The 22,101-nt window shown below is 32.1% G+C and overlaps 1 protein-coding gene across 1 annotated transcript; it reads left to right on the top strand.

Annotated features, from left to right (window-relative positions):
- Nucleotides 1-2,355: 2,355 nt before the first annotated feature.
- Nucleotides 2,356-5,558, top strand: LOC108909359. Its single transcript, XM_023454572.1, has 2 exons — nt 2,356-2,703; nt 5,295-5,558. The coding sequence occupies exons 1-2, from the start codon at nt 2,356-2,358 to the stop codon at nt 5,556-5,558; spliced, it is 612 nt and encodes a 203-aa protein (XP_023310340.1).
- Nucleotides 5,559-22,101: the final 16,543 nt, after the last annotated feature.

Consider the following 22,101-nt stretch of genomic DNA (forward strand, 5'->3'; position numbering starts at 1 on the left):
TGGAGATCATATTTCAAAGCTTTAACACAAGTGGACGACAAGTTGAGATCGAAAAATGTTCCTGTACAGTTTGGTTTCATCATCAATGTCTTAAAAGTTATGGGATATATCACCCTTTTACTATTACTGTACACTTTTTCGATATGTTTCTGGAAGGAAAATGTATTATTCCCCAGTCATATATTTCACAGAGTCGTACAATTTTGCATAATGGTGGTCATTATTTTCTCCATCGAAGTGATGGGCAGTGTTAGAAGAAGATACGCATATTTAGTGAATGAAATAACTAAAATATTTTCCAAACTTAATGGTAGCAGAAACCCAGAAAATGAGTTAAAAGATCTTATGCTGATATACGGAATGCTTAACGATGTTATGGAGACTGTAAATGCTAAGTTAGGACCACGTATATTTTTTATAGTGGGTACCCTGCTGATAAATTTGTTGAATACTTTTAACTGGTTTTTGTATAACATGAAAACAGAAAATCCCGACGTTGATCTGACTCGACAAATTGTTGATTCATTCTTGGACCCCTTAGTTTATTGTGTAAGTAAATACAACTTAAAAAATTAAACATTATTGTTCAGATTTTTGTAAATTGTCATTCTAATGTACTTTAATACTTTTAGTATGAAATTTTGCTCACAGTGTCAATGTAGACGTCTCGTCAATCAGGATATTTAATACTGAGATAAAGGTTATATCAAATTATCAAAATTTAAGCCGACAAGCCTTAATGAAATATTGATAATAATAAATTTAGCTAGAGGATAACAAAGTACATAAGCCATATTTGTAATGTAAATATCTTTCCTTTCTGTAATTGGTTTGCTTCATTAAGTTTCTGTCCGAGACAGTATACTACAAACAAATATTAATATTTGCTTAAATTAATTAATTGATCATAACGAAGTTGTCAGCATTGCTGGTATTTGTATTCGTGCAGCAGTCGTCAATTCAGTTGACCTATATATTTATTAGTTTCTTGTAGCTGTAAAATAATGCACTTACAAGTGAAGAATAACAACTATTTGCACACCAACGACTCTGTAAGAAGTGATGTAGAATTCATTAGGAGGTACTGCAAGTTTTTCGGTTATTTGGGAATTTTTCCATTACGTTTCAAAGAACGATCCTCACGATTCAATCTGTTTTTAAAGTGTCCCACTGTTCTGGCCATTAGTCTGTTCTTGTCTGGAACTGCTTCTTTATGTCTTCTAGAAACGGATATTTGCAGCAACAGTTTAGTATTATAGTAATTATTATTTTCAGTAACTCTAGTACCTACAATAGAAATTGTATACCATGAAGATTTATTTCATCCGAAATACTTTTCTAGCAGTAATATTATTGGATTTTATCCATTTCCACTTTCATTAAACTAAAAGCCTGAACCTAAATATGTATATTGTCAGCTACGTTTGTATTTCTCTATTCACAACCAGTAAGTGTAGTTGCATTACTGTACTTCGATAACCTAATTTAATGCATATGCTCTGTTTGAAGTGTATTGCTTATATCAATTATGCACAGGCGCTTTGAAAAGTGATACAGAATTTATCTTTAATAAAAATTGAGTGTTCAAAAAAAAATGTTGCTAACGCTCGAAATTGTCCACCAATGACATATTTGAATGTTAGTAGATACATTAAGTGATCAGCACTTTGGTTGTATAATAAATTGTGTTTTCCTATTTATATACTCAATATATTAGTATTTGTGCTTCAATTGTGACTCTAGTTGATTTGAAAAGTCCAATACCAAGTGTTTCTCGCTGGGGTTGGTTCCTAGCCGCTTATACGCATCATGTACTTGTACGTAAGAAATAATAACTATTTGCAAACAGAAAATGTTGAAAGAAGTGATATAGAACTTATTAGAAGATACTTCCATTTCTTCAGTTATTTGGGGATTTTTCCGTTATGTATGAAGAAACAGTCTTTCTTTTTGGAACATCTTTCGAAATGCCTCATTCTCATTAGATTTGTATTATTTTCTCTTGGAGCTGGCTATGTATATTTTCTGAGAATAGACACTGTCTACAAGGGCAAAGACGTACCTCTGATCGTGGTGGATATCCTGGTGGAAATTATGAAATTTCTTTCGATTTTAATTATTCTAAGCGGAGGTATAAAGAACAGCAGAACCTGGAAACTGCATGCTTTAACAAAAGTAGACAGCAAATTCAGTCCAAACGGTTTTCCTACACAGTTTCACTTTACTTTAAACAGTTTCAAAATATTGGGATATTTTGCAGTGTTGCTTGTACTGTATTCGTTGTCGATGTATTGCTTTAAGGATGCAATATTCCTCCACTGGCTGATTTTTCACAGAATTCAACAATTCTACATAATGGTGGTCATTATTTTCCTCATCGAGCTGATGAGTAGCATTAGAAGAAGATACATTTACTTAGACAGTAAAGTAGCAAACGTACTTTCCATTTACAACAGCGTAATAGACGAAAGAATATGCGATAAAGAAGTAAAAGAAATTAAGGTGATATATGGAATACTCAATGAAATTATGGATAAGGTCAACGTTAAATTTGGACGGTATATATTTTTCATACTGGGAACCCTGCTACTGAATATGCTGAACACTTTCAACTGGTTTTTCTTTTATGTTAAAACGAATAATCTGGAAATTCATCCGAGACAGGAGTTTGCAGATTCATTTTTGGATCCCTTGATCAATTGTGTAAGTAGATACGATTTGCAGGCAACAAATAAGCATTATTCTAGTATTTCTGTTGTTACTACAACTCTCCTTTATTTTAGCGTAAGATTTTTTAAATGCCGATAATAATCAACTTTAGCAAAATTAAATCTGGATTAAAGCTTTTTTCTTGTAACAAGGATTTTGGATTTTCGTGATATTAAAATTATGTGAAGTAATTCAAATTTTTTCTAACAGAGAAAGCACCAAGCATCATTGGAGCTACTTTCATTTACCTTCCAAAATAATAACTAACTAAACGTGGTGATCTTGCAAGATCCTTCAGAATTTTTTTAAATTTAATAATCCTTAATGAAGCAGTAAAGGACAATAGAATCTGGATTCCTATTGTAAACTGTCTCATCGATTGGTGAAAAGTAAATATTGCATAAATTTTGCAAGCCTACAAGTCGTTTTTTTTCCGTCAAATTGCAGGTCTGCCGGTAAATTTGGTAAATAAGGTACAATTTGCTTTGCTTGAAACTTTGATCGATATCTTCTCTAGATTTCGTTAAAAGTCTAGAAATGTTGCTAGGTTTCGTCACTCCAAACAAAATGTTGCATTTAGTTACTAGTTACGATCGATCGATACTGCTTTTCTATTTATAAACAAGTCAGTATTACATTACTATTACTCTTGCTGAAGTTGGTGCTTTATCATTATGCGCTACAGTGTTGAGAATAGTAACTTGCAAATTAAAGATGATACAAAGTTTATTGGGAGTTATTTCAAGTTTTTCGGTTATCTGGGGATTTTTCCATTATGTCTAAAAGAACATCAGTCCCTATCAAAGCGTCTTTCAAAATGCATTGCTTTTCTCATATATGTGTTATTTTTCATTGGAGCTACTGCTACTTACTTTCAGAAGCTAAACCACATCTACAAAGACAAAGATGTCCTTCTAATCGTGATGGATTTCTTGCTAGATATTACAAAAGGTTTTTCAATTTTACTGATTTCTATCGGAGCCATAAGAAATAGAGCCACCTGGAGAGTAAATTTCGAAGCCATAACAGAAGTGGACAACAAACTGGGAAAAGACTTTTCTCTAAAGTTTTCCTTTATTCTCAACACGTTAAAAGTAGTGGGATATTTCGCTTTTTTACTATTACTTTATACAGTCTCAGCATGTTGCTGGAAGGGATTGTTTTTCTATTGGAGCATTTTTCATAGAACCCAACATTTCTATATAATGGTGGTCGTTATTTTCTCCATTGAACTGATGAACGTTGTTAGAAGAAGATACATTTATTTAGACAACGAAGTAACAAGAATATTTTCTAAAAGTTTGACGGAAGGCACAAATGTCGCTAATAAGATTAAAGAAATTAGACTGATATATGGAATACTCAACGATTTTACAGAGAAAGTGAACGCTAAATTTGGACCGCATATATTTTCTATAATATGTACTCTGCTGTTAAATTTATTGAATACCTTTAACTGGTGTTTATTCCTTGTGAAGACAAATAACCCACAATTTCAAGTTGCAAAGAAGTTAATCGACTCATTTCTGGATCCTTCAGTTTATTGTGTAAGTAAATATACTTATTAATCTATTCAGGATCTTCGTTAATTAATTTCCTGAACACACATTGGCTGGATTGTCATCCACCCATAAATGAATATTAGTCACTTCGATAATACTTATAAACTACTGATACTATTTGTTTATATGTATTATTACATTTTAAATCTTAGTTTTAACTTGCAATGTGACTATTTCTCGACAAGCCCCATTAGGAAGGATCTCGATTGACTTAAGAGTTACAAGATCTGCCTTCTTTGACTTGAAAATACCGAAGAAAATCTAAAAATGTGCGTGATTATTTTTGTTATTGAAAACAGAGGTACAGTCAACAACTATTTTTAAGTTTTTTCCATTTCGAGTCTATTTAAAAAATATTACACTTAATGTTTATTGAACTATTCAATTACTTTACTGCAAATGTATTTTTCTATCAGCATTAATGTAGACATAAACGCATTACACTTAAATATTATTAAATTATTTAATCAATTGCTGGCACCGCATTTTTCCATCAACATTAATTATTCTTCGCTATTTGATTAACTAACCATTCTCTTTATTGAGAGTTCGCTTTTGCTTGTTGTTTTTCACTTGCAACATGCACACTGTGGTAGTAATGGATAATTTCTTTCAAGACACAAAATTCGTGCAAGGTGACATAAAACTCGCGAAAAGCTACTTCAAGTATTGCCGTTTCCTTGGAATATTTTCTTTATTTTTTAAGTCTTAGTGGTCACCACTTTTTGGTACTTACGGTGAAATTATATCCTCACTCATGCTAATCTTTATACTGTCGTTATTAGATTAAAACCTTAGAATATATTTCTCTTGGTTTGGGAAAATAGCAGGGAGCAGCTATTTTTTAAACATTACCTACATTTAGGACTATCATAACCTCATACCTGTTTCGTCCTTATCCAGTTTTATTTTTCTTTGAAAACAGCTCATTGAAATCAATTTATGAGCCAATTTTCGCCCACCCTTCTCCAATGCAAAGCCCCCTGAGACGCCAAGATTATTATAATTTTTTTTTTATTTCAGATCTGTTTGGCTGGAATCGTCATGTCGTGCGACAGAGTTGAAAGATGTGGCCAGGACATAGTCAGAACTTGCTACAAACTTCAGGGACAAGTGGACAAGGGCCCTTTGAGAGATGAGCTGGTTTTGCTAACGAGATACGTAGAAGGTCTCGCTCCGAAAATATCGGCTTGGGGCTTCTTTCAAGTAAACCAAAGGCTGCTTTGCGGTTTGTTCGCCACTTTCGCGACCTATCTGATCATTATTCTACAGTTTAGGAAAGTCTAGATATTGGCGACACTGGAGTTAGCAGTTTTGAGAAATACACCACAAAATACACAAGGAGTTACTGCAAATTAGAGTTATAGACAGGGTGTAAAAACTCTCCAGTCCGATATCTCGAAATCCGAAAAATATTTCTAAGATCTGTAGAAAACACTACGTAAAACAAACAAATGTACGTTTTTACATAACCCAGATATCTCTTTTTATTTTCGAGATATCAGTATAGATGTTTTTAATGAAACACCATGAATAGTATACTTTCAAAGAGTTTTAGATGCACCACGTACCACAGGTATTTAAAGAGAATTTTTTCAAGTTTTATCGTGTTCAAACACAATTCCTCTTCAGAGTTTGTGTGATATAAATATAACAATAATATACAATGAGCTTGTTTGATAGAATTTGAAAACTATATGCACGTTTTGTGGCAAAGTAATACAAGAATCTGTTTGAATCTAAGCTAAGTTACAAGTTAAACAAATTAAACAGATATAAATGTTGGTTGCAAAGTATTTAAAACAAATAGTCTGTTATGTCTTCACTGCATAAATATTTTAAATATATCACTGTGTGCTGCGTTTTCGTTTTCAAAAGAGTGTGCACAAAATGAGGATAGAGCTATGATAACTACATTGTTAAAGTCGAATTTCACTGAGGCTGGTGCAGTCTGGCGTGTCCAAAACGTTGTGCAACAAATGAGTATACACTCATACTGGCTGGTATACAGGGCTATTATTTTCAAGAACGATGGCAGGTCTGCACCAGCCTGACTGAAATGAGGCCTTTTTGGTTTGAAATGAAATATCGAGAATACGATCCACCTTGAATGGTACAGGGAACCAAAGGTTTCCCTTCCGAATTCTTTCGGATAGAACCGATTGACAAGAAACTTGGCTGTAAGTAGAAAATAGCTCAAGAAACAAAAGTTATATAGTGCCGATGAGCGCCTAGGGGGTGAAAAATAAAATATTGAAAATGACCGGAAGAATCGATAAAGCAATCAATTTTAAGCAAAAAGTACCTTATGAACATTTTCCGATAAGTCAATATTTTCTGAGTTATTGGTGACAGAAAATGTACATTTTTATTTAAAAAAAAAAAAGACGTTTTTCAGTAGTTTTTCTCGAATAACTCGGAAAATAGACATTCTCCCAAAAAAAAATATCACAAAGAAAATGAAGCTTATAGAAAAAGACAAAGAATGAGTTTTTGTTCATTTATGTAGGTGCAATAGGTACTGAGATGCGGCTCGTTGAAGATAATTTCATGTCCGCCAGAAATTAAATTGAAAACATTTAACGTAAAATAACTAAAAAATATGTATTTTTCAAGAAAAATGCACAGAATATTTTTTAAAGTACTTTAAAAAATCTTTAAAATGAATTTGACTTGAAGTCATTAGCATAAAAATTAACAAAGTTATGATCAAAATAAAACTATTAATACGCTTCTTCAGAAAAAAATCAGTATAAAAACTACTATAAACTTTTCACAAGATTTAAAATTAAAGGTACCTAAGCCTTCTACAATTTACATTTTTTATGTGCTAATAATATATTATACAAGTTTAAGCGGTTTAGAATGCATATTTTTGAAAATATTACGTTTTGATTGAAAAAAAAAAAATTTCAATTCCAAAAAATAACATATTTTTGAAAATAACTTTAAAAATAAAAAAAGATACGACAAATATTCGAGAGTACAAAAGTTTAGATATTTTTTTTCAGAATATTATGTTTTTATTTATCTGTGTAGGACAAAAATTAACAGAGATGCCGCTGCTAGAAGTTTGCAGTTGAGGATGAAGGTCATCTTTTTCAAACCTTTTAACCTCAAAAATCTCAAAAATAACGCGTTAAAAAATATTCAATTTTACAGTATTTTTAGCTGTCGAAATTTTCAGTAAAATCGTTTTTGGATCGTCTTAATAGCTTCAAAATTAAGGAAGTTATCGTTAAAAAACCAACGGTACCTTACCGCTTCAATATTCGGAGCATATCAATATTTTGGTTATCCACAACTTTGGAGCATTCATAGGTATACATAATAAAATTATATATATATTTGAAAGTTTGAAATTATGACTTTCTGCAAAAAATATTGAGATATAATTATTTTGAATATTACATAAACTATATTAATTTATTATTTAATGTGATAAATTATAAATTGTATTATAAACTGATAAAAGAATTTAATTTATCCTATTTGTACTATCAAATTATTTCAAACTGTTAAAAACTATTATTATTTGTTATTAGGGGTAGTTTTTTAAGGATTTAAATATTGTAATAAATTATTTATAATACCATAAACTATTGAAAAGATTTCTATATGCGCTTTAAAAATATTTTAAGGTCAAAGAATCTATTAATTTTATAATTTTATCATTAAGGTTTTTGACTTTATAAAAATAACGTATATTATAACCCACAATATAAAACAATATATATTCTATATACAATTATACATATTAAGATATGATTTTGGTTTATATAACACCTATTTTAATATTTATTCAATTTTTTAGCATAAGGGGTCGTTTTCATCCCCCAAATATAAGAAGCGCATATCAAGCATATATAACTTCATATACAGGGTGAAATAAACTTAAGTTATTCCAAATTTTCATAAAAATCGGATCTGTCCGAAAGTATTCGTAGGTTTTACCCTATTTTTCTCTTCGTTCCCTGGACTAGAATAAAAGAAAAACGGGTTTTGTAACAGAATGTCTGGCACAGATATAAAATAAAGTCGTTTTGACCAATTGAATTGTTTTATTGAATAACTACCTTTTTTTTAATCCAATTCGCATTATGTGCATTATTTTCTTTAAACAGCTCTTCACATTAAATGTTTGGAAACGGAAGATCATACTTTAAGGGTGGTTTTCCTGGATCAGAACCTGAGAATATATTAACTTGGCATAATTTTGCTTACTTAAAAATTATTATTTTAATTTTTTCTTAGATTATTCCCTAACTTTTCAAATATTTCGGTGGAATTTGCCACAGCAAAAAAAAGACTAATGCGTTGGAAAACTGAAATATATTTTTCTCCGAAATAATTATACCTTTTTTATAATAAATATCGTGAAAATATATGTAGGATTTAAAAAATAATGTAAACAAACAAAGGACTATGGCAGGTACTCTTCTTGACTTCTATGAATTTTCGTTCAAGGAGGTTGCCCTTAAATTATGACCCAGTCTTTTTCGAACACCCTATATAGTAATTTATAAGTATTGTAGTAATTGTCTGAACTTATTAAAGTATAATTTAAAAAGAATATTTACTTTACAGTTCTTATGATTTACATTTCAACTTCCATTTTAGAATTATTTAAAAAAATCAAATGTAGTGTATTTAACAAAAAAAAATACAATTTTCACCGACTGTAAAGTCGTTGCCAAAGAACTGACGCATCTGTGCAATCGCATTACTGTTATTACGACTGCTTATAGGCGATTTGTAACCGACCCGCCTCTGTTATAACACAATTTTGCAACAAATCATGCTCGTCTTCATGTTGAAATCTGGAATTTATAATATCTAAAACTCGTTTGCATATTCAAGGTTCTGCTCATCTTTAATTAATGCGCTGGACAGTAAACTGTAATATAATTTATATAGAGCTTCTCCGCCAACCTTGACATTTCTGAGCGGCAATTAATACAAGAGGAACGTCGAGAAATATGTTAAAATGGTGAACAGTGAATAAAATAAAAGTGAAATGTACGCGAGCACGTGGCCTGCGAGTCAAAGGTCTCTGGATGCGAAAGGTCTTGTTGTCAGAGACTCGACTGTCCACGAAGGACTTCCATTTTCCTACTTAATTCGTTCACTTGGTAAAACAACAACAAATTCGAAGGAATATATTTTGTAATGTCTCAAAATGTACCAAATACCTTCATTTATTTGGGAGATATTTCAGGAAAATAACAAATCGACACAATGAAAATATGAATATTGTTGTACCGATTATTTGTAACAATTCATGCAATAGTTAAAATATGTCAATAAGCTAAACTTGAAAGGAGACAGATACATAAATTAAACTCTGATCGCCGCACAGATCGATCCATATCCACAAAACGTCAATACTAGGCCCATTCCTCTGCCTCAAAATTAAATCATTTAATGTCGGTGCGGTGCGATGTTATTGCAGAGAACGATTCGGATGATAGCAGTTATCGTAGTAGGCCGAGAAACTTGGAACTGCGGCGTGAGAACAGCCACCTTCCCTATTATTGTCTGGGATTCACGCGAACTGCAAGCACCAGTGGCGTTCCTGCTTAGAATGAGTCGTACTTAAAATCTTTGAAAAATGTTAGTGTGAGAAAGTGAAATAATTCCCTTGTTACTCGTAAGACAGAAAAGAGTTTATATAAAACTTATACCTAAACTACAAAATTAATTTAATACATACAGAGTGATGAATAAAAATGGGACACGCCAAATATTACATTATTTAAATGAAACACCCGGTATATTTTTAAACATATGGATTTCTGAGAAAATTCTATGTATGGCAATATAAACAGTTTAACTTTTTAGTGCGGGGTTGCCAAGTTATGTAGAAAATTCTTCGAATTTTGGAAAAAACATGACCTCGAAGAACTTTCAACTACTAACACTTGGAGCAAAAATATCGATATTTTATACAGGACATTTTTTAGAATACGATAATTTTTAGAAAGTATAAACTTGATTTTCTAAAATTTTTCAAATGGAACACATTGTATTTTATTATTCTATTTTATTCACATGTCAGTGCACTTCAACTTTTATTAAGCATGTTCTATATCTAAAACTGTTAGTTTTTAAGATATAGCAACATTTCTGAAAAAACTTAATTTTTATTATTTTATAGAATACCACAAATAAATATTAACTAATAAATTAACTCAAAATGGAATGATAAATTATGAACCGACAAGTTAACACAATGTGACAGTTTTTTCCAAAGCCATTTCGTGCAACCGAAAATAATTAAAATTAGATTTTTTCAGAAATGTTGATATATCTTAAAAACTAACAACTTTAGGTGTAGAACATACTTAATAAAAGTTGAAGTGGACTGATATGTGATTAAAATAGAACAATAAAATACAGGGGTTCCATTTGAACAATTTTAGTAAATCAAGTTTAAACTTTCTAAAAATGATCGTATTATAAAGAATGCCCTGTATAAAATATCGATATTAGCTAATATAGGAGTCTTTGCCTAACATTTGCCTATAATTCTGTCAAATATGTTTGCTCCAAGCGTTAGTAGTTGAAAGTTAAATAACTTTTTCGAGGTCATGTTTTTTCCAAAATTCGAAGAATTTTCTACATAACTTGGCAACCCCGCACTAAAATGTTAAACTGTTTATATTGCCATACATAGAATTTTCTCAGAAATCCATATGTTTAAAAATATACAGGGTGTTCCATTTAAAAAATGTAATATTTGGCGTGCCCTGTTTTTACTAATCGCCCCTATATGTTTCAAATTAATTTTGTCCTTTAGTTTTTTTTGATTCTGTACAACTTTTATATAAACTTTTTTTCTGTATTGTGAATAACAAGGGAGTTATTTTACTTTCTCACACTAATGGCCACTAATGTATATTTTTTTTGAATTTCTGTTAGCCCGTTGTCCGGGGTACGCCGCTGCGCCATCCTATTATAACCAATTATTTTGGCAGCGTTATACATATCACGCTCAACCGACATTAGCCGGTCCCGAGCCTGATATGGAGATGTAAACGTGCGCACGAATTCCGATTTTTGCGTAAACAAATATCAGATTAAGGCGATATTTGGAAAAGACGGCGATAGCGATCTCTACACTTGTACGGTATGTAAAGTGGATTGTCACGACAATATAATTGACAATTTCAACCTGTTGCCTGGAAATATAAGTAGAAATAGTGAATTAATGGGGAAATCGACATGTCTGCGGGCAGAAGTGTGTCGAATCTAAGGACGAGAGGCCACTGTTGTGGTACAGAGCCTTGATGAATGATTATAAGCCACGTGATCAATATAGGTATTGTATTTTTGAAACCGAAAGTGTTGCACACGAAACTAAATTTGTACAGGACGTAGCTGATATGATGCGAAACATCGCCTTAATGTTGAAAATGTTGTCACCGATAGTCTTAGTGGGCAACCAACATTCGGTTCGCTGGTTACAACCCTTCATTAATCAGTCGATTATTATAAAATTCTTCCAAAATCCTAACTGTAAGTTACAATAACTTTGACTCTCTAGCTTTTCTTCTGAAGATCCTTCAAGGTCGAGAAATAAAAAAGTTACGGGCTATTAGCCAGTTTAAAAAATCTTGGAATGTCATTGTCTGTGTCAGTTGGGCTTTCAGTCTTCCACCTCTTAGGCCATCCTCAATGGATTCACGATCCCACCGAATTGTCTTGATTATTGCTTTAAAATATGAATTCCATATACCGCATTCATTCGTGGTACTTTTTGGCCTACTTTGTTAAAAATTTGTTGACGTTGCGTTGTATCAGCGTCACAAGACTAATTTTTTGTTGCAACGCTCACAGTTAGTTGTTTCTATCAATGAAACCGACAGTAACTTTTCCCAAAGAAAACCAACAGGAATGCTAGCCGTTAGACAATCTAATCAGGTACTAAACAGCTACCTCGCATTGTTGTACCTACTCAAATTAAACGTGAGCAATGCACCACTTCCTTCTGGAGAACATGTTAGTAGCTTTATTATTATATTTAAAAACAGTGACGTGACAAACTGCGGTCGCTGTCATAAAAATGTTGGAGCTGCATGCCTACATGGATAAACCGCTCTTTTTCTAATCTAATCTCGCGCAACTCACCGCTTTTACACCTCGAAAGACGCTGTCAAGATAAGAGCCTTTAGATTGAAAACGGATACTGGGTAATTGTCTCTATTTGTTTGGATTGAGGACAAGTTGGATCCACGACAATAATGCCGAGTAGTTCCGAATCTGATAAGGTGTAAATTTCAGGCTTATAAGGATGCTACTACAGAATTGCTAATGTTTATCCATCTAGGACACATTTCAACGTATTATTCTTGAAAATTCCTGTTCACAATTTATTAGCAGTAAAATTGGAATCATATGGTGGATAATTCCGTTCAGTTACCTTTGTTTAAGCATTATTTTAGTAACAGATGCCAGTTCATATAGTATCGTGGGTTTCAATCAGATAAATTCCATCAATCTCCAGGGGTTCCTCAAGGATCCATTCTGAGGTCACTGTTGTTTGTTACTTCTATTAATGATCTAACTGAATGTCTATTATTTACTCCATCCGACGACATTAAGTTCTTTTATCATTTAGGATAAAGAATCAGGACAGAACAGATTTGTTTGTTCAAAATTAAATGTGATATAATGCATAAACATCTACAGACTAGCAAGATTTATTTCCGATCTACTTAAAGAGATTTAGTTTTATAATTTTAGACAACCACACCATAGAGTCCAGTTGTCCAGACATTAAAAGGCATTGTCTGGTGACTTTGAGTCTAAAAACCGAAATAGGAGCTCCATCACAAAAGGAATATAATTGTCTTAAATGAGTTATTATTCAGTGACATATCTAAACAAAATTTTATATTCAGTTTTATTTAATTATTGTTTTTAGCTGTAGTTGAAAGAGGACGATTTTAAAAAACAGTTCCCCAGAGAGTAAGCGCTTGTACAACTGTTGGACTCAGCATCACGACAAATTGCAGCAAATTCCCACAGATCTTCCAAGAACCAGAATCCTACAGTTAATGTTGTAGCTTACGAGGTGCGATCTTAGAAAAAACGCCATCCTAGCAATTACGGATGCCAAAGTGTGCTGCTATCCGCACTTAAGCCATCGTTGGCCATCTGAACTAGATCATCACAGATAATCGTATCGGGGGAAAATGATCTCGAACTAATACGGCGTCTCCAAACAAGCATAAAGAGCAGCCATTCTGACTCAACGAATCAGGAAGCAATGCAGCTAAAAATTTGCGAAACTTTCAGATTCTAAATTTATAGTTTTAACTGCGCGGACGTGGAGGCGATAGATAGTTCCTACACATAGGAAGAATCTAGAATTGTTCAGATTCTTTACATTTTATTACTTTTACACAACTACACTTTTACGGTAGGGTAACAAAGCCATGTTCTGTACGGGTGTTATAGCTGAAACAGTTGATTTAAAACTATAACTAATATAACCATAACCAAAATATTCGACACAATTAGCAGTACAGAAATAGTATAATAGAAAATATTATTGAATTATTGTTCTTATTTTTGTAATATATGCAGTAAAGCAAAGTTTAATGACTTGGATAAACCTATCATGGAGTTAAAACGGCTGTACTGTCCATTCTTATGAAAATTTCGTTGTAGAATGCAAAAAAAGGAACGGTTTACCTTCGCATAAGTCATTTATATTAACTGAAATAATCCAATATGATTAATGAAGACGAGATTTGTATCATTTTTTACATCCTACGCTGAACAAAATGTATCATCTACGAAATATATGGCTTTTTCTTGTAAATTCATAAATACTAATCTCCTTACGTACGTTAGTAGTTTTATCCAAAGCCTCACCGAATACGGATATAGACTAGATATGATAATTTTTCTAGTTCCCAGTTCAGTAGTGTATGTTTTACATTTTTGGATTTTGAATGAACAAACCCTTATAAAGTGTCAAATACTGTCATCAATATAAATAAAATCATTCTAATTCATCCAACCTTTACTAGATGTTCCATTTTTTCGTTCACATACTTAGAAAAATCATCGTACAGAGTTCTGCCGGTGATTATTTTTTTCGTTTTGACATATAGTTTTTGGTGAAATAAAAAAATCAGTAATTACAGTTCAAAAACATACTCAAAAATGCAAAAAAAAATGATGAATTTTCAGTAATTGTTGATAATTTGTTTAAATTTTAAAAAAATCAAAAACTGATTACACTATTCAATTGCACGGAAAAAATACAAAAAAAATTGTCTCATTGTTTGAACCAAAACTTTATTTTTGTACAGTATTGCTATAAATATAAGTCGAATAGTGAATAAAGAAAATAAATAATATTTTTTTTTCCGTAGGATCGATTAGTCTACTTATTTTTTTTAAATTTTGATGAATTCATAGATATACAGTGTGTCCAATATAAGTATGGAATAGCATTAGGATCTAGGAAACGGTAAGAAATACGGGGTAGCTCAGAGTAGAAAAAAATTGTGTTTTTTTATACCTAACAATACGCCTTATAGAAAGTTTTAAAATTCCGGGTGGTTCCGGAAATATTCGGAAAAACCCGAAATATTGCAAAATTGTTTAATTTTTTTCTGGCTTTATTTGAAAACGAATTCTAAAATAAATTACATATTTACAAAGCCACTTTTTTTTCGCTTTATACAAAGACGTTAACATTTTTGCAATACGGCGTTTCATCTTCGAGAGACCATCATTAGGTTAATTTTTTTAAATATGTCGCTGCTATTTTTATGACCGAATCTAAAGTCATTTTTAATTCTGAATTGGATGATATTACTATTGTAATCGCTTAAAAAGGTTTTTAGCTATCATTTAGAATTCCTCCTGAGTACGGCTCTGAACGCTTTCGAAATATCTATTGGATGAAGTCATAACAGTATAAAAGTCAATACCGCACAAAATATCCAACAATTTTTTTTTACTACTATTAGCAATACTAATTAGAAATAATAAAAAAACATTTAATAATTTCGTATTATTTTTTTATTAGGTACAACTTTTTAAATTATTGATTAAAAAAAATACAGAAATAAAGTTTTGGGTCAAACAATGCGACCCAGCTTTTTTTGTATTTTTTCCCGTAGAATTGAATGGTGTAACAGTTTTTTATTTTTTTTAATATAAACAAATTATCAACAATTACTGAAAAATTCATTATTGCAAGTCATTTGTTTTTAATTTTTGAGCATGTTCTTGGAAAGTGATTACAGATTAAAAATATATGTCAAAACGAAAAAAATTATTACCGGCAGAACTCGGTACGATGATTTTCCTAAGTAGAATTTTTCTTTGAAATAAAAGTGTTTCAGAGCGGAAAAAATGAATATCTCGGAAACCTTTTGATTTTTTTATCTAAAAAAAAAATTGGGGTTATTTAAGACACATAAAGGTGTACTTTCACCAAATTTCGTCAAAATTAAGTAATTTTTTTTAAATTTATAACTTTGTAATGCTTTTATATCTATCATTATTTGCTTATACTACCTACTAACATAAAATTCGAAAAAATAACATAAACAAATCTCCATCTAGCAAAATTTCAACCCTTTATTGAATAAACTCACTACTTTTTCAAGCAGCATTTTGATAATGACGGACATGATTTGATTAATTGCCTTGTATTGATCAGAATAAAATTCCTTACACTTAAATACGAGTCACCCTGTATAGTACGCCTAATAATCATATCGCCTTCATTATTTAGTAGTAATAATTTTCGGAGCCAAGCCTGTAACGGCACAGCTGACCCTTTTTGCGGAAATTTCGTACCGTGGCGTTTTTCATTCCGAGAGCCAACCCACTTAACTGTTATTATTTATTATGATGAGCACCGCGAATACGGAATACGAAGTATCCACCTCGTTTTAAATGTATCATCTCAATTTGGGCATTGTCGTTAAACACACGATCATCTTGATAGCAGTTTGTTTTCTACCGATAAACTGACTAACCCAGATCGTATTCAGATAGGGAGCAGAAAAAATTTGCATGTTTCCCACGAACGGTACGGGAAGGCTTACTCCACATTTCATCGTGTACGCTACTGCCGCTGCTTTCGATGCAATCGGGTCTCTTTCACCGGCTCGGAGTCCGAAAAAATGGCTCTAATCTAATCTCGACTGCGTTTAGTGCCGGGTACTATCGAGCGCAAAAGTAACGACGGATTAGGAGATACGGGAGAGAAACGAAAACTGAAACATCAGTATTAAATTTGATACACCTTTTTGGCTTTGATGAGTCAATAGTGTTAAATCGTACAGTTAATTTATGAGTCATCATCATAAGCATCTATACTAATAGATTGATACACCTTTTTTCGTATAGTAAACATATATAAGTATGAGTCATATTTAAAACGAGTTTGTATAAATATGAGTCATTAAACAAATTTGTATAACTATGAGTCATCATCATAAGCATCTATATTAATAGATTGATACACCCTTTTTCGTATAGTAAATATGTATAAGTATGAGTCATATTTAAAACGAGTTTGTATAAATATGAGTCATTAAACAAATTCGTATAAATATGAGTCATCATCATAGGCATCAGTAGTAAGTTTGATCGAATGTATTTGGCTATCGAGGAATCATATAATGAATTTTTATAACTATGAGTCATCATCATCATAAGCATCTATACTAATAGATTGATACACCTTTTTTCGTATAGTAAACATATATAAGTATGAGTCATATTTAAACCGAGTTTGTATAAATTTGAGTCAGGAGTCAAATTCGTATAAATATGAGTCATTTATACGTTTACAAAAAATATAATTATAATATGATTCGTAACAGTTGTTACAATTGTTATACATTTTTCAACTTTACTTGAATTATAAGAGAGAAAAGAATGTTAATATTTTCTCTTTTTTAAAGAAACTATGGGAAATTTATTTCAACTCCCTGTAAAAGTTTAATGGTCGAATTAAGCGACACAGATCCATCATGTATTGTGCAGGTTAGGTTATGCTAAAATAGCACCGAGAAACAGACATTCATTTTTATGAGAATAACCTGTATTTTCGTTGCTTTCTTGTTTTGCAGTACGTTCTAAAGCATATCTATATATCTTACACATATCTCCTGCACGAGTTTTTGTGAAAAAAATTGCTACTTCGTGAATGTAATCTGCATAAGATAAAATAATTATCTCAGAACTGTCGTAGAATATTTAATTTTCATGAAAGTGAGCTAACATAGTTAACTAGATCTACTATAGTATTTTTTTGATAATACCTTTCAAGTGACAAGAAATATTGCGTAACTGCAAATATGAATAAAATATATTTTTGTTAGACAGCTAGATTTTATCGTTTTTGAAGTACAAATCACATTTTGGATAAATATGAGATCATTTTCCCAGTCACATTCGAATAAAATATGCTGACAAATACTCAAGAGAAATTACGTTTAGAAAAATAGCCAAGTGTTTCAAATTGATACATTTTTTGGCTATTATTAAGTCGAATAATGAATTTGAATAGTCATTGACATGATAGTATTCGTGACATATTTTTTAGCTATTCATGTATAAATATGAGTCATCATACGTTTTAGTTATTGATGAATCGCACAATGATTCTGTATAAATATGAGTCACCGTCATGAGCCACAGTATCAAGCTGGTACACGTGTTTTGTTGTTGTATAAATATGAGTCATAACCACTACTAGATATCCACGAGCATTAATAGTGTAAATGTACTGATTTTTCATAAAAATTATGACTGCTTTTTAGTTTCCTTCTACAGAATATGATGTTACAAATATTTAGCCCACCCAAAAAGCGATATATATTAGTCACTTTCTGGCTGGGACAGGATAGGAGAATAAATGGCGGAGTCAGTTGCGGTTAGCCAGTGAAAATATCTGGGTTATAATCCTGACAAATCGCTTCATTTATCCGACAGTCGCCGTACGCGTCTCGTAATTTATTTAGAATGACTTCATTTAGCAGTTATGAAACGTCTGATAAATACTACATAATTATCGCAAATCTGAGATAAAAAATCAGCCCGAAGGTAGACACCGACCACTGGACATCCTGGTGAATACATAAAAGTATGGAGATACGTGGGAGAAGATACACATACTTGGTAAATGAGCGATTACGCTTTTGTTTATCCAACAGTAAACAGCACTTTGCGCTTAGCTCATAAATTGCCACAAGCTAGGAGATGTATTACTTCTTGAAACAATAAAAATAGGTTTCATAAGAACAGAATAGTGTACATTCAAAGTTATTTATGAGTGACTGTTGAATTTTGAGTGTACTCAAGACTTACGGAAAGAGAAGAACAATATGAATAAATCATTAATTTATTCTGAAGATGAAAATATTAGCTGACTTGATAAATTTAAATAATTCCCAGAAAGTCTCAAATTAATATTTGTTTATATTTATTTATGTGTAAAATACTAGGCAATAAAAGCTCGTCCTTTTTTTACTTAATTATAATAGTGCTATATATGGACATAACTTCGTCTGAAACGAAAGTAGTTCTAACAGTGTCCCAAGAAATTTGAATAACCAGCGCCCACACAAACTACTGTATAATTAATAAATATTCAAAGTGCCAATTGAATACACAATTCTTTGTATAATTTGGACTTTTTTTCTCCGGCGAAACCAGAAAATGGTGGACGTAACACAAAAAAAAACCTGTGAAGACCATTATCATTAATAATGTCATCAATGTAAGCAAATAAGCGAAAAAAATTTTTTTATCTAGAAACTGCAAGCTCATGAATGGAAGGAACAAGATGAACTTTCTAAAGAATATCAGAGGAGTGTTGGCAGTATGAAACTAAATCAAATATCCTTACAGTTTTCCGGAAGAAATGTTAAAGTGCAGGACAAACGATTCATTGTGCGAAGCATAACCAAGCAGCTGGATTGGGCTGTCAAAGCTGTCTGGTAAGCCTTAATTCTGGTGCTAATTTGAAACACCTGCATTAATCAGAAATGCAAATTTATTTAGAATAGTTATTTGTTTAATTTGTTATATTATAATTAGAGTTATAGTATTGCTAGTAAGTTCCAATGACGTTTTCTAATAGTACCAGTAGGTAACTGCATATCTTATTATCCGTAATGGCTATTTATAGACAAATCCTTAATTATGTCAATATAAACTAATTCTAAAAGATCTCAGTGAAGTTATGATGTTAACTTTAAAACCAAATAATTATGTATAAATAACATTGTTTCAAATAACATCCATTTCAAAATGGCTAAAAATAAATTTCGCATCTCATTTCTGCAAAATCATAGATCACAGGATTTATTTTCGAATAAAATGTTACTGTGGCTTCCTTTTGGTTTCGTAACTTTTGTAAACTTCTTTTCTAATGTTCACTTTCCCGTACATGACTTAAAACTAGGTGTCTAGGGGTCTCAAGCCAGAAACAATACCCCCTTCAAGCAGTTTTCTCAACGACGTAGTCGTAAAAGTACGAACACTAAATTATTGGGCTCGCAAATGTCAGGAAACCTCAGCGGCAGGCAAGATGCCGGTCGCTTATGCCGCAAAATCGTTCATTAAAGACTATAACAGTAAATCACGAGATAAATAGTTTTCAAAGAGCCCTCCTCAAAGCAGAGAGCCTACAAGGGTTGTCCAATATTTATTTGGTTACTTGAAATGTTCTTACACATAAATACAAATGAGTGTAACTTTTCTATACATATCGTGAATTTGACGTCAGTTTTAAAGATTTTTAAATGGAGTACGCTGCATACTTACAGTGGAAGAATTTGTCTATAAATTGTAAAATAAGATCGATATGTTAAAAATTACTCAAGAGATTGTGGAATTAATCTGTTTCTTGTGCTTCAGTTATTGTTATGGCTGGGCACATAAGTATTTGTTTAAACTGTCAAAATAAAAACTAATAATGATATACCTAAATATATGTAATTAATACGAAAATACATACCCGGTACACTGGAACTGTTTAAGAATGCGATCGTTCATCCAAAATATCTGTGCAATATTGTGAAATGCCCTGGTATCCACCAGCTTTTTGCTTATCTACAATTGAAACGTTATATATGCCTCTTCAGCCAAAGCTCATCGGTTTTTCTCTGCCTTTATTAAAATTCCTTGAAATATATTGCCCAGCTATTACAGGAAAAATAATAAATCATAACGATATATGTACAAGATACAGATTTTATTGCTAAAATATCAAATGGATGTTGTTTCTTCTTGCTGGATTTTACCGACGTGCAGTAAAAGGTTGATTATGGCCTTCGTGTGCTAGAAAATAAAGCAGATATCGTCTAATACCCCGAGCTTGAAAAGGATACTCCCAGGAAACTCATTGCAGTATAACTGTTGCTGCTGGTTTGATGGGTTTCCATTTCTGTTTTTTTTTTTTTCATGTCATTTTAATTTTTGTTCAATTACTTCGTTTGCAACACATTTTTATTAAGAATGTTTACAGTCTTGGAGAAGAGAAACATTCGGTGTTTAAAGTTTTATGGGAAGTTTTTACCGTCTTCAACTGACTTTTTTTTCTCCAATAGGGAAGGGGTGGTTCCTGTATCACGCTCAATATTCAATCAGATTAGCGCGCAAAGGCCCAATAATAAATAACAGAAATACCCACATTGCGAAGAAGTATTTATGGTCTCATAAATAAACATTTAAAGGGGATAATTGGCAATTATTGTAAAATAAATGTTTAATTTATGTATTGGATAATTGCAGTGGATAACTGGATGACTCAGCCGCCAGTATCGGTAATTCGATATCGATATATTTGCCGGCACTACACGAAAAACGTGGATAAGAGTAAAAGTACGCCGTAAGTGATATTGGTCAAGGCAAAAATGTCTCGGATCATGCTGCGAAAATATAACGTTTCTCCGAGTCGCTCGAGAAATATCAATTAGCGTGATGTTATCTCCAGATTGGAAAAACGCAATGAAAGGGAATGCGATGTGCAATAACAACTGGTAATTTATGACGTTCGGATTTTATACCCGTCAGAGCAGAACTGGCGTAAATGTACTCCATCACCTTTTCTACGTTTTCCTAGATGCTGTGTCAAAAAATAATGGAGGCTCTCCTTAAGCTTCTGTTTGTTTTTAAAGTCACAATGTGAATAATCCAAACTGCTGTTTCAACTGATGTTCCTAAAATTTTGTGGTTATTTAAAGAAAACATTTCTTCAACTCTCTTTCTAATAACTCCTCATACCCGGAATATTGGGACACCCTATATGTAATAGACTAGACATGCATGTTTCTTTGTTCTGTCACTCCGTGCGTTTCGCTTTTTGAAGCCGCGCTGCAAACCAATACTTTACCCACAAATAAAAAATTAAGTACGCGCGGAACACCATGTCTCTTCGTTCCTATATTGAACTTCATGACTTCAATAAATAACGCCCGGGAAGGAGGAGCCGGGGTAATTATTCTTGTTTTACAATAACTATAAATTATATTTCTCTAACGTTTGGACTCACTCATGGGTGGGCCCAACTACGGGAGATCCTCTCTCTCTCGGCGTTATCAAATTATATCTACGTTACACCCACTATTTGGATTAACTTGTACGCCGCTTTTGCTCCGGCTTAATAAAATACTGCTATCTCGGCCGCTGTACATGCTGTACAGAGTGGAAGATTCAATTCGTACCAATGAGCAACAATAATCGCAGAATTACATCTCACTGAAGGCAAAAATAAAGTAAAAGCTCTCATTTTTTTCGGATAGCATGGATTTTGGAAAATTTGTCTAGATGTGCGGTAAAT

The sequence above is a fragment of the Anoplophora glabripennis genome, unplaced genomic scaffold (genome assembly GCF_000390285.2).
Source record: "Anoplophora glabripennis isolate ALB-LARVAE unplaced genomic scaffold, Agla_2.0 scaffold143, whole genome shotgun sequence".
Classification (NCBI taxonomy): Eukaryota; Metazoa; Arthropoda; class Insecta; order Coleoptera; family Cerambycidae; genus Anoplophora; species Anoplophora glabripennis.

Coding starts and splice junctions, on each gene's coding strand:
- LOC108909359 (XM_023454572.1), top strand. CDS start 2,356: ATGGTGGTCATTATTTTCCTCATCGAGCTGATGAGTAGCATTAGAAGA. Junction 2,704..5,294: donor TGGATCCCTTGATCAATTGT/GTAAGTAGATAC, acceptor TTTTTATTTCAG/ATCTGTTTGGCTGGAATCGT.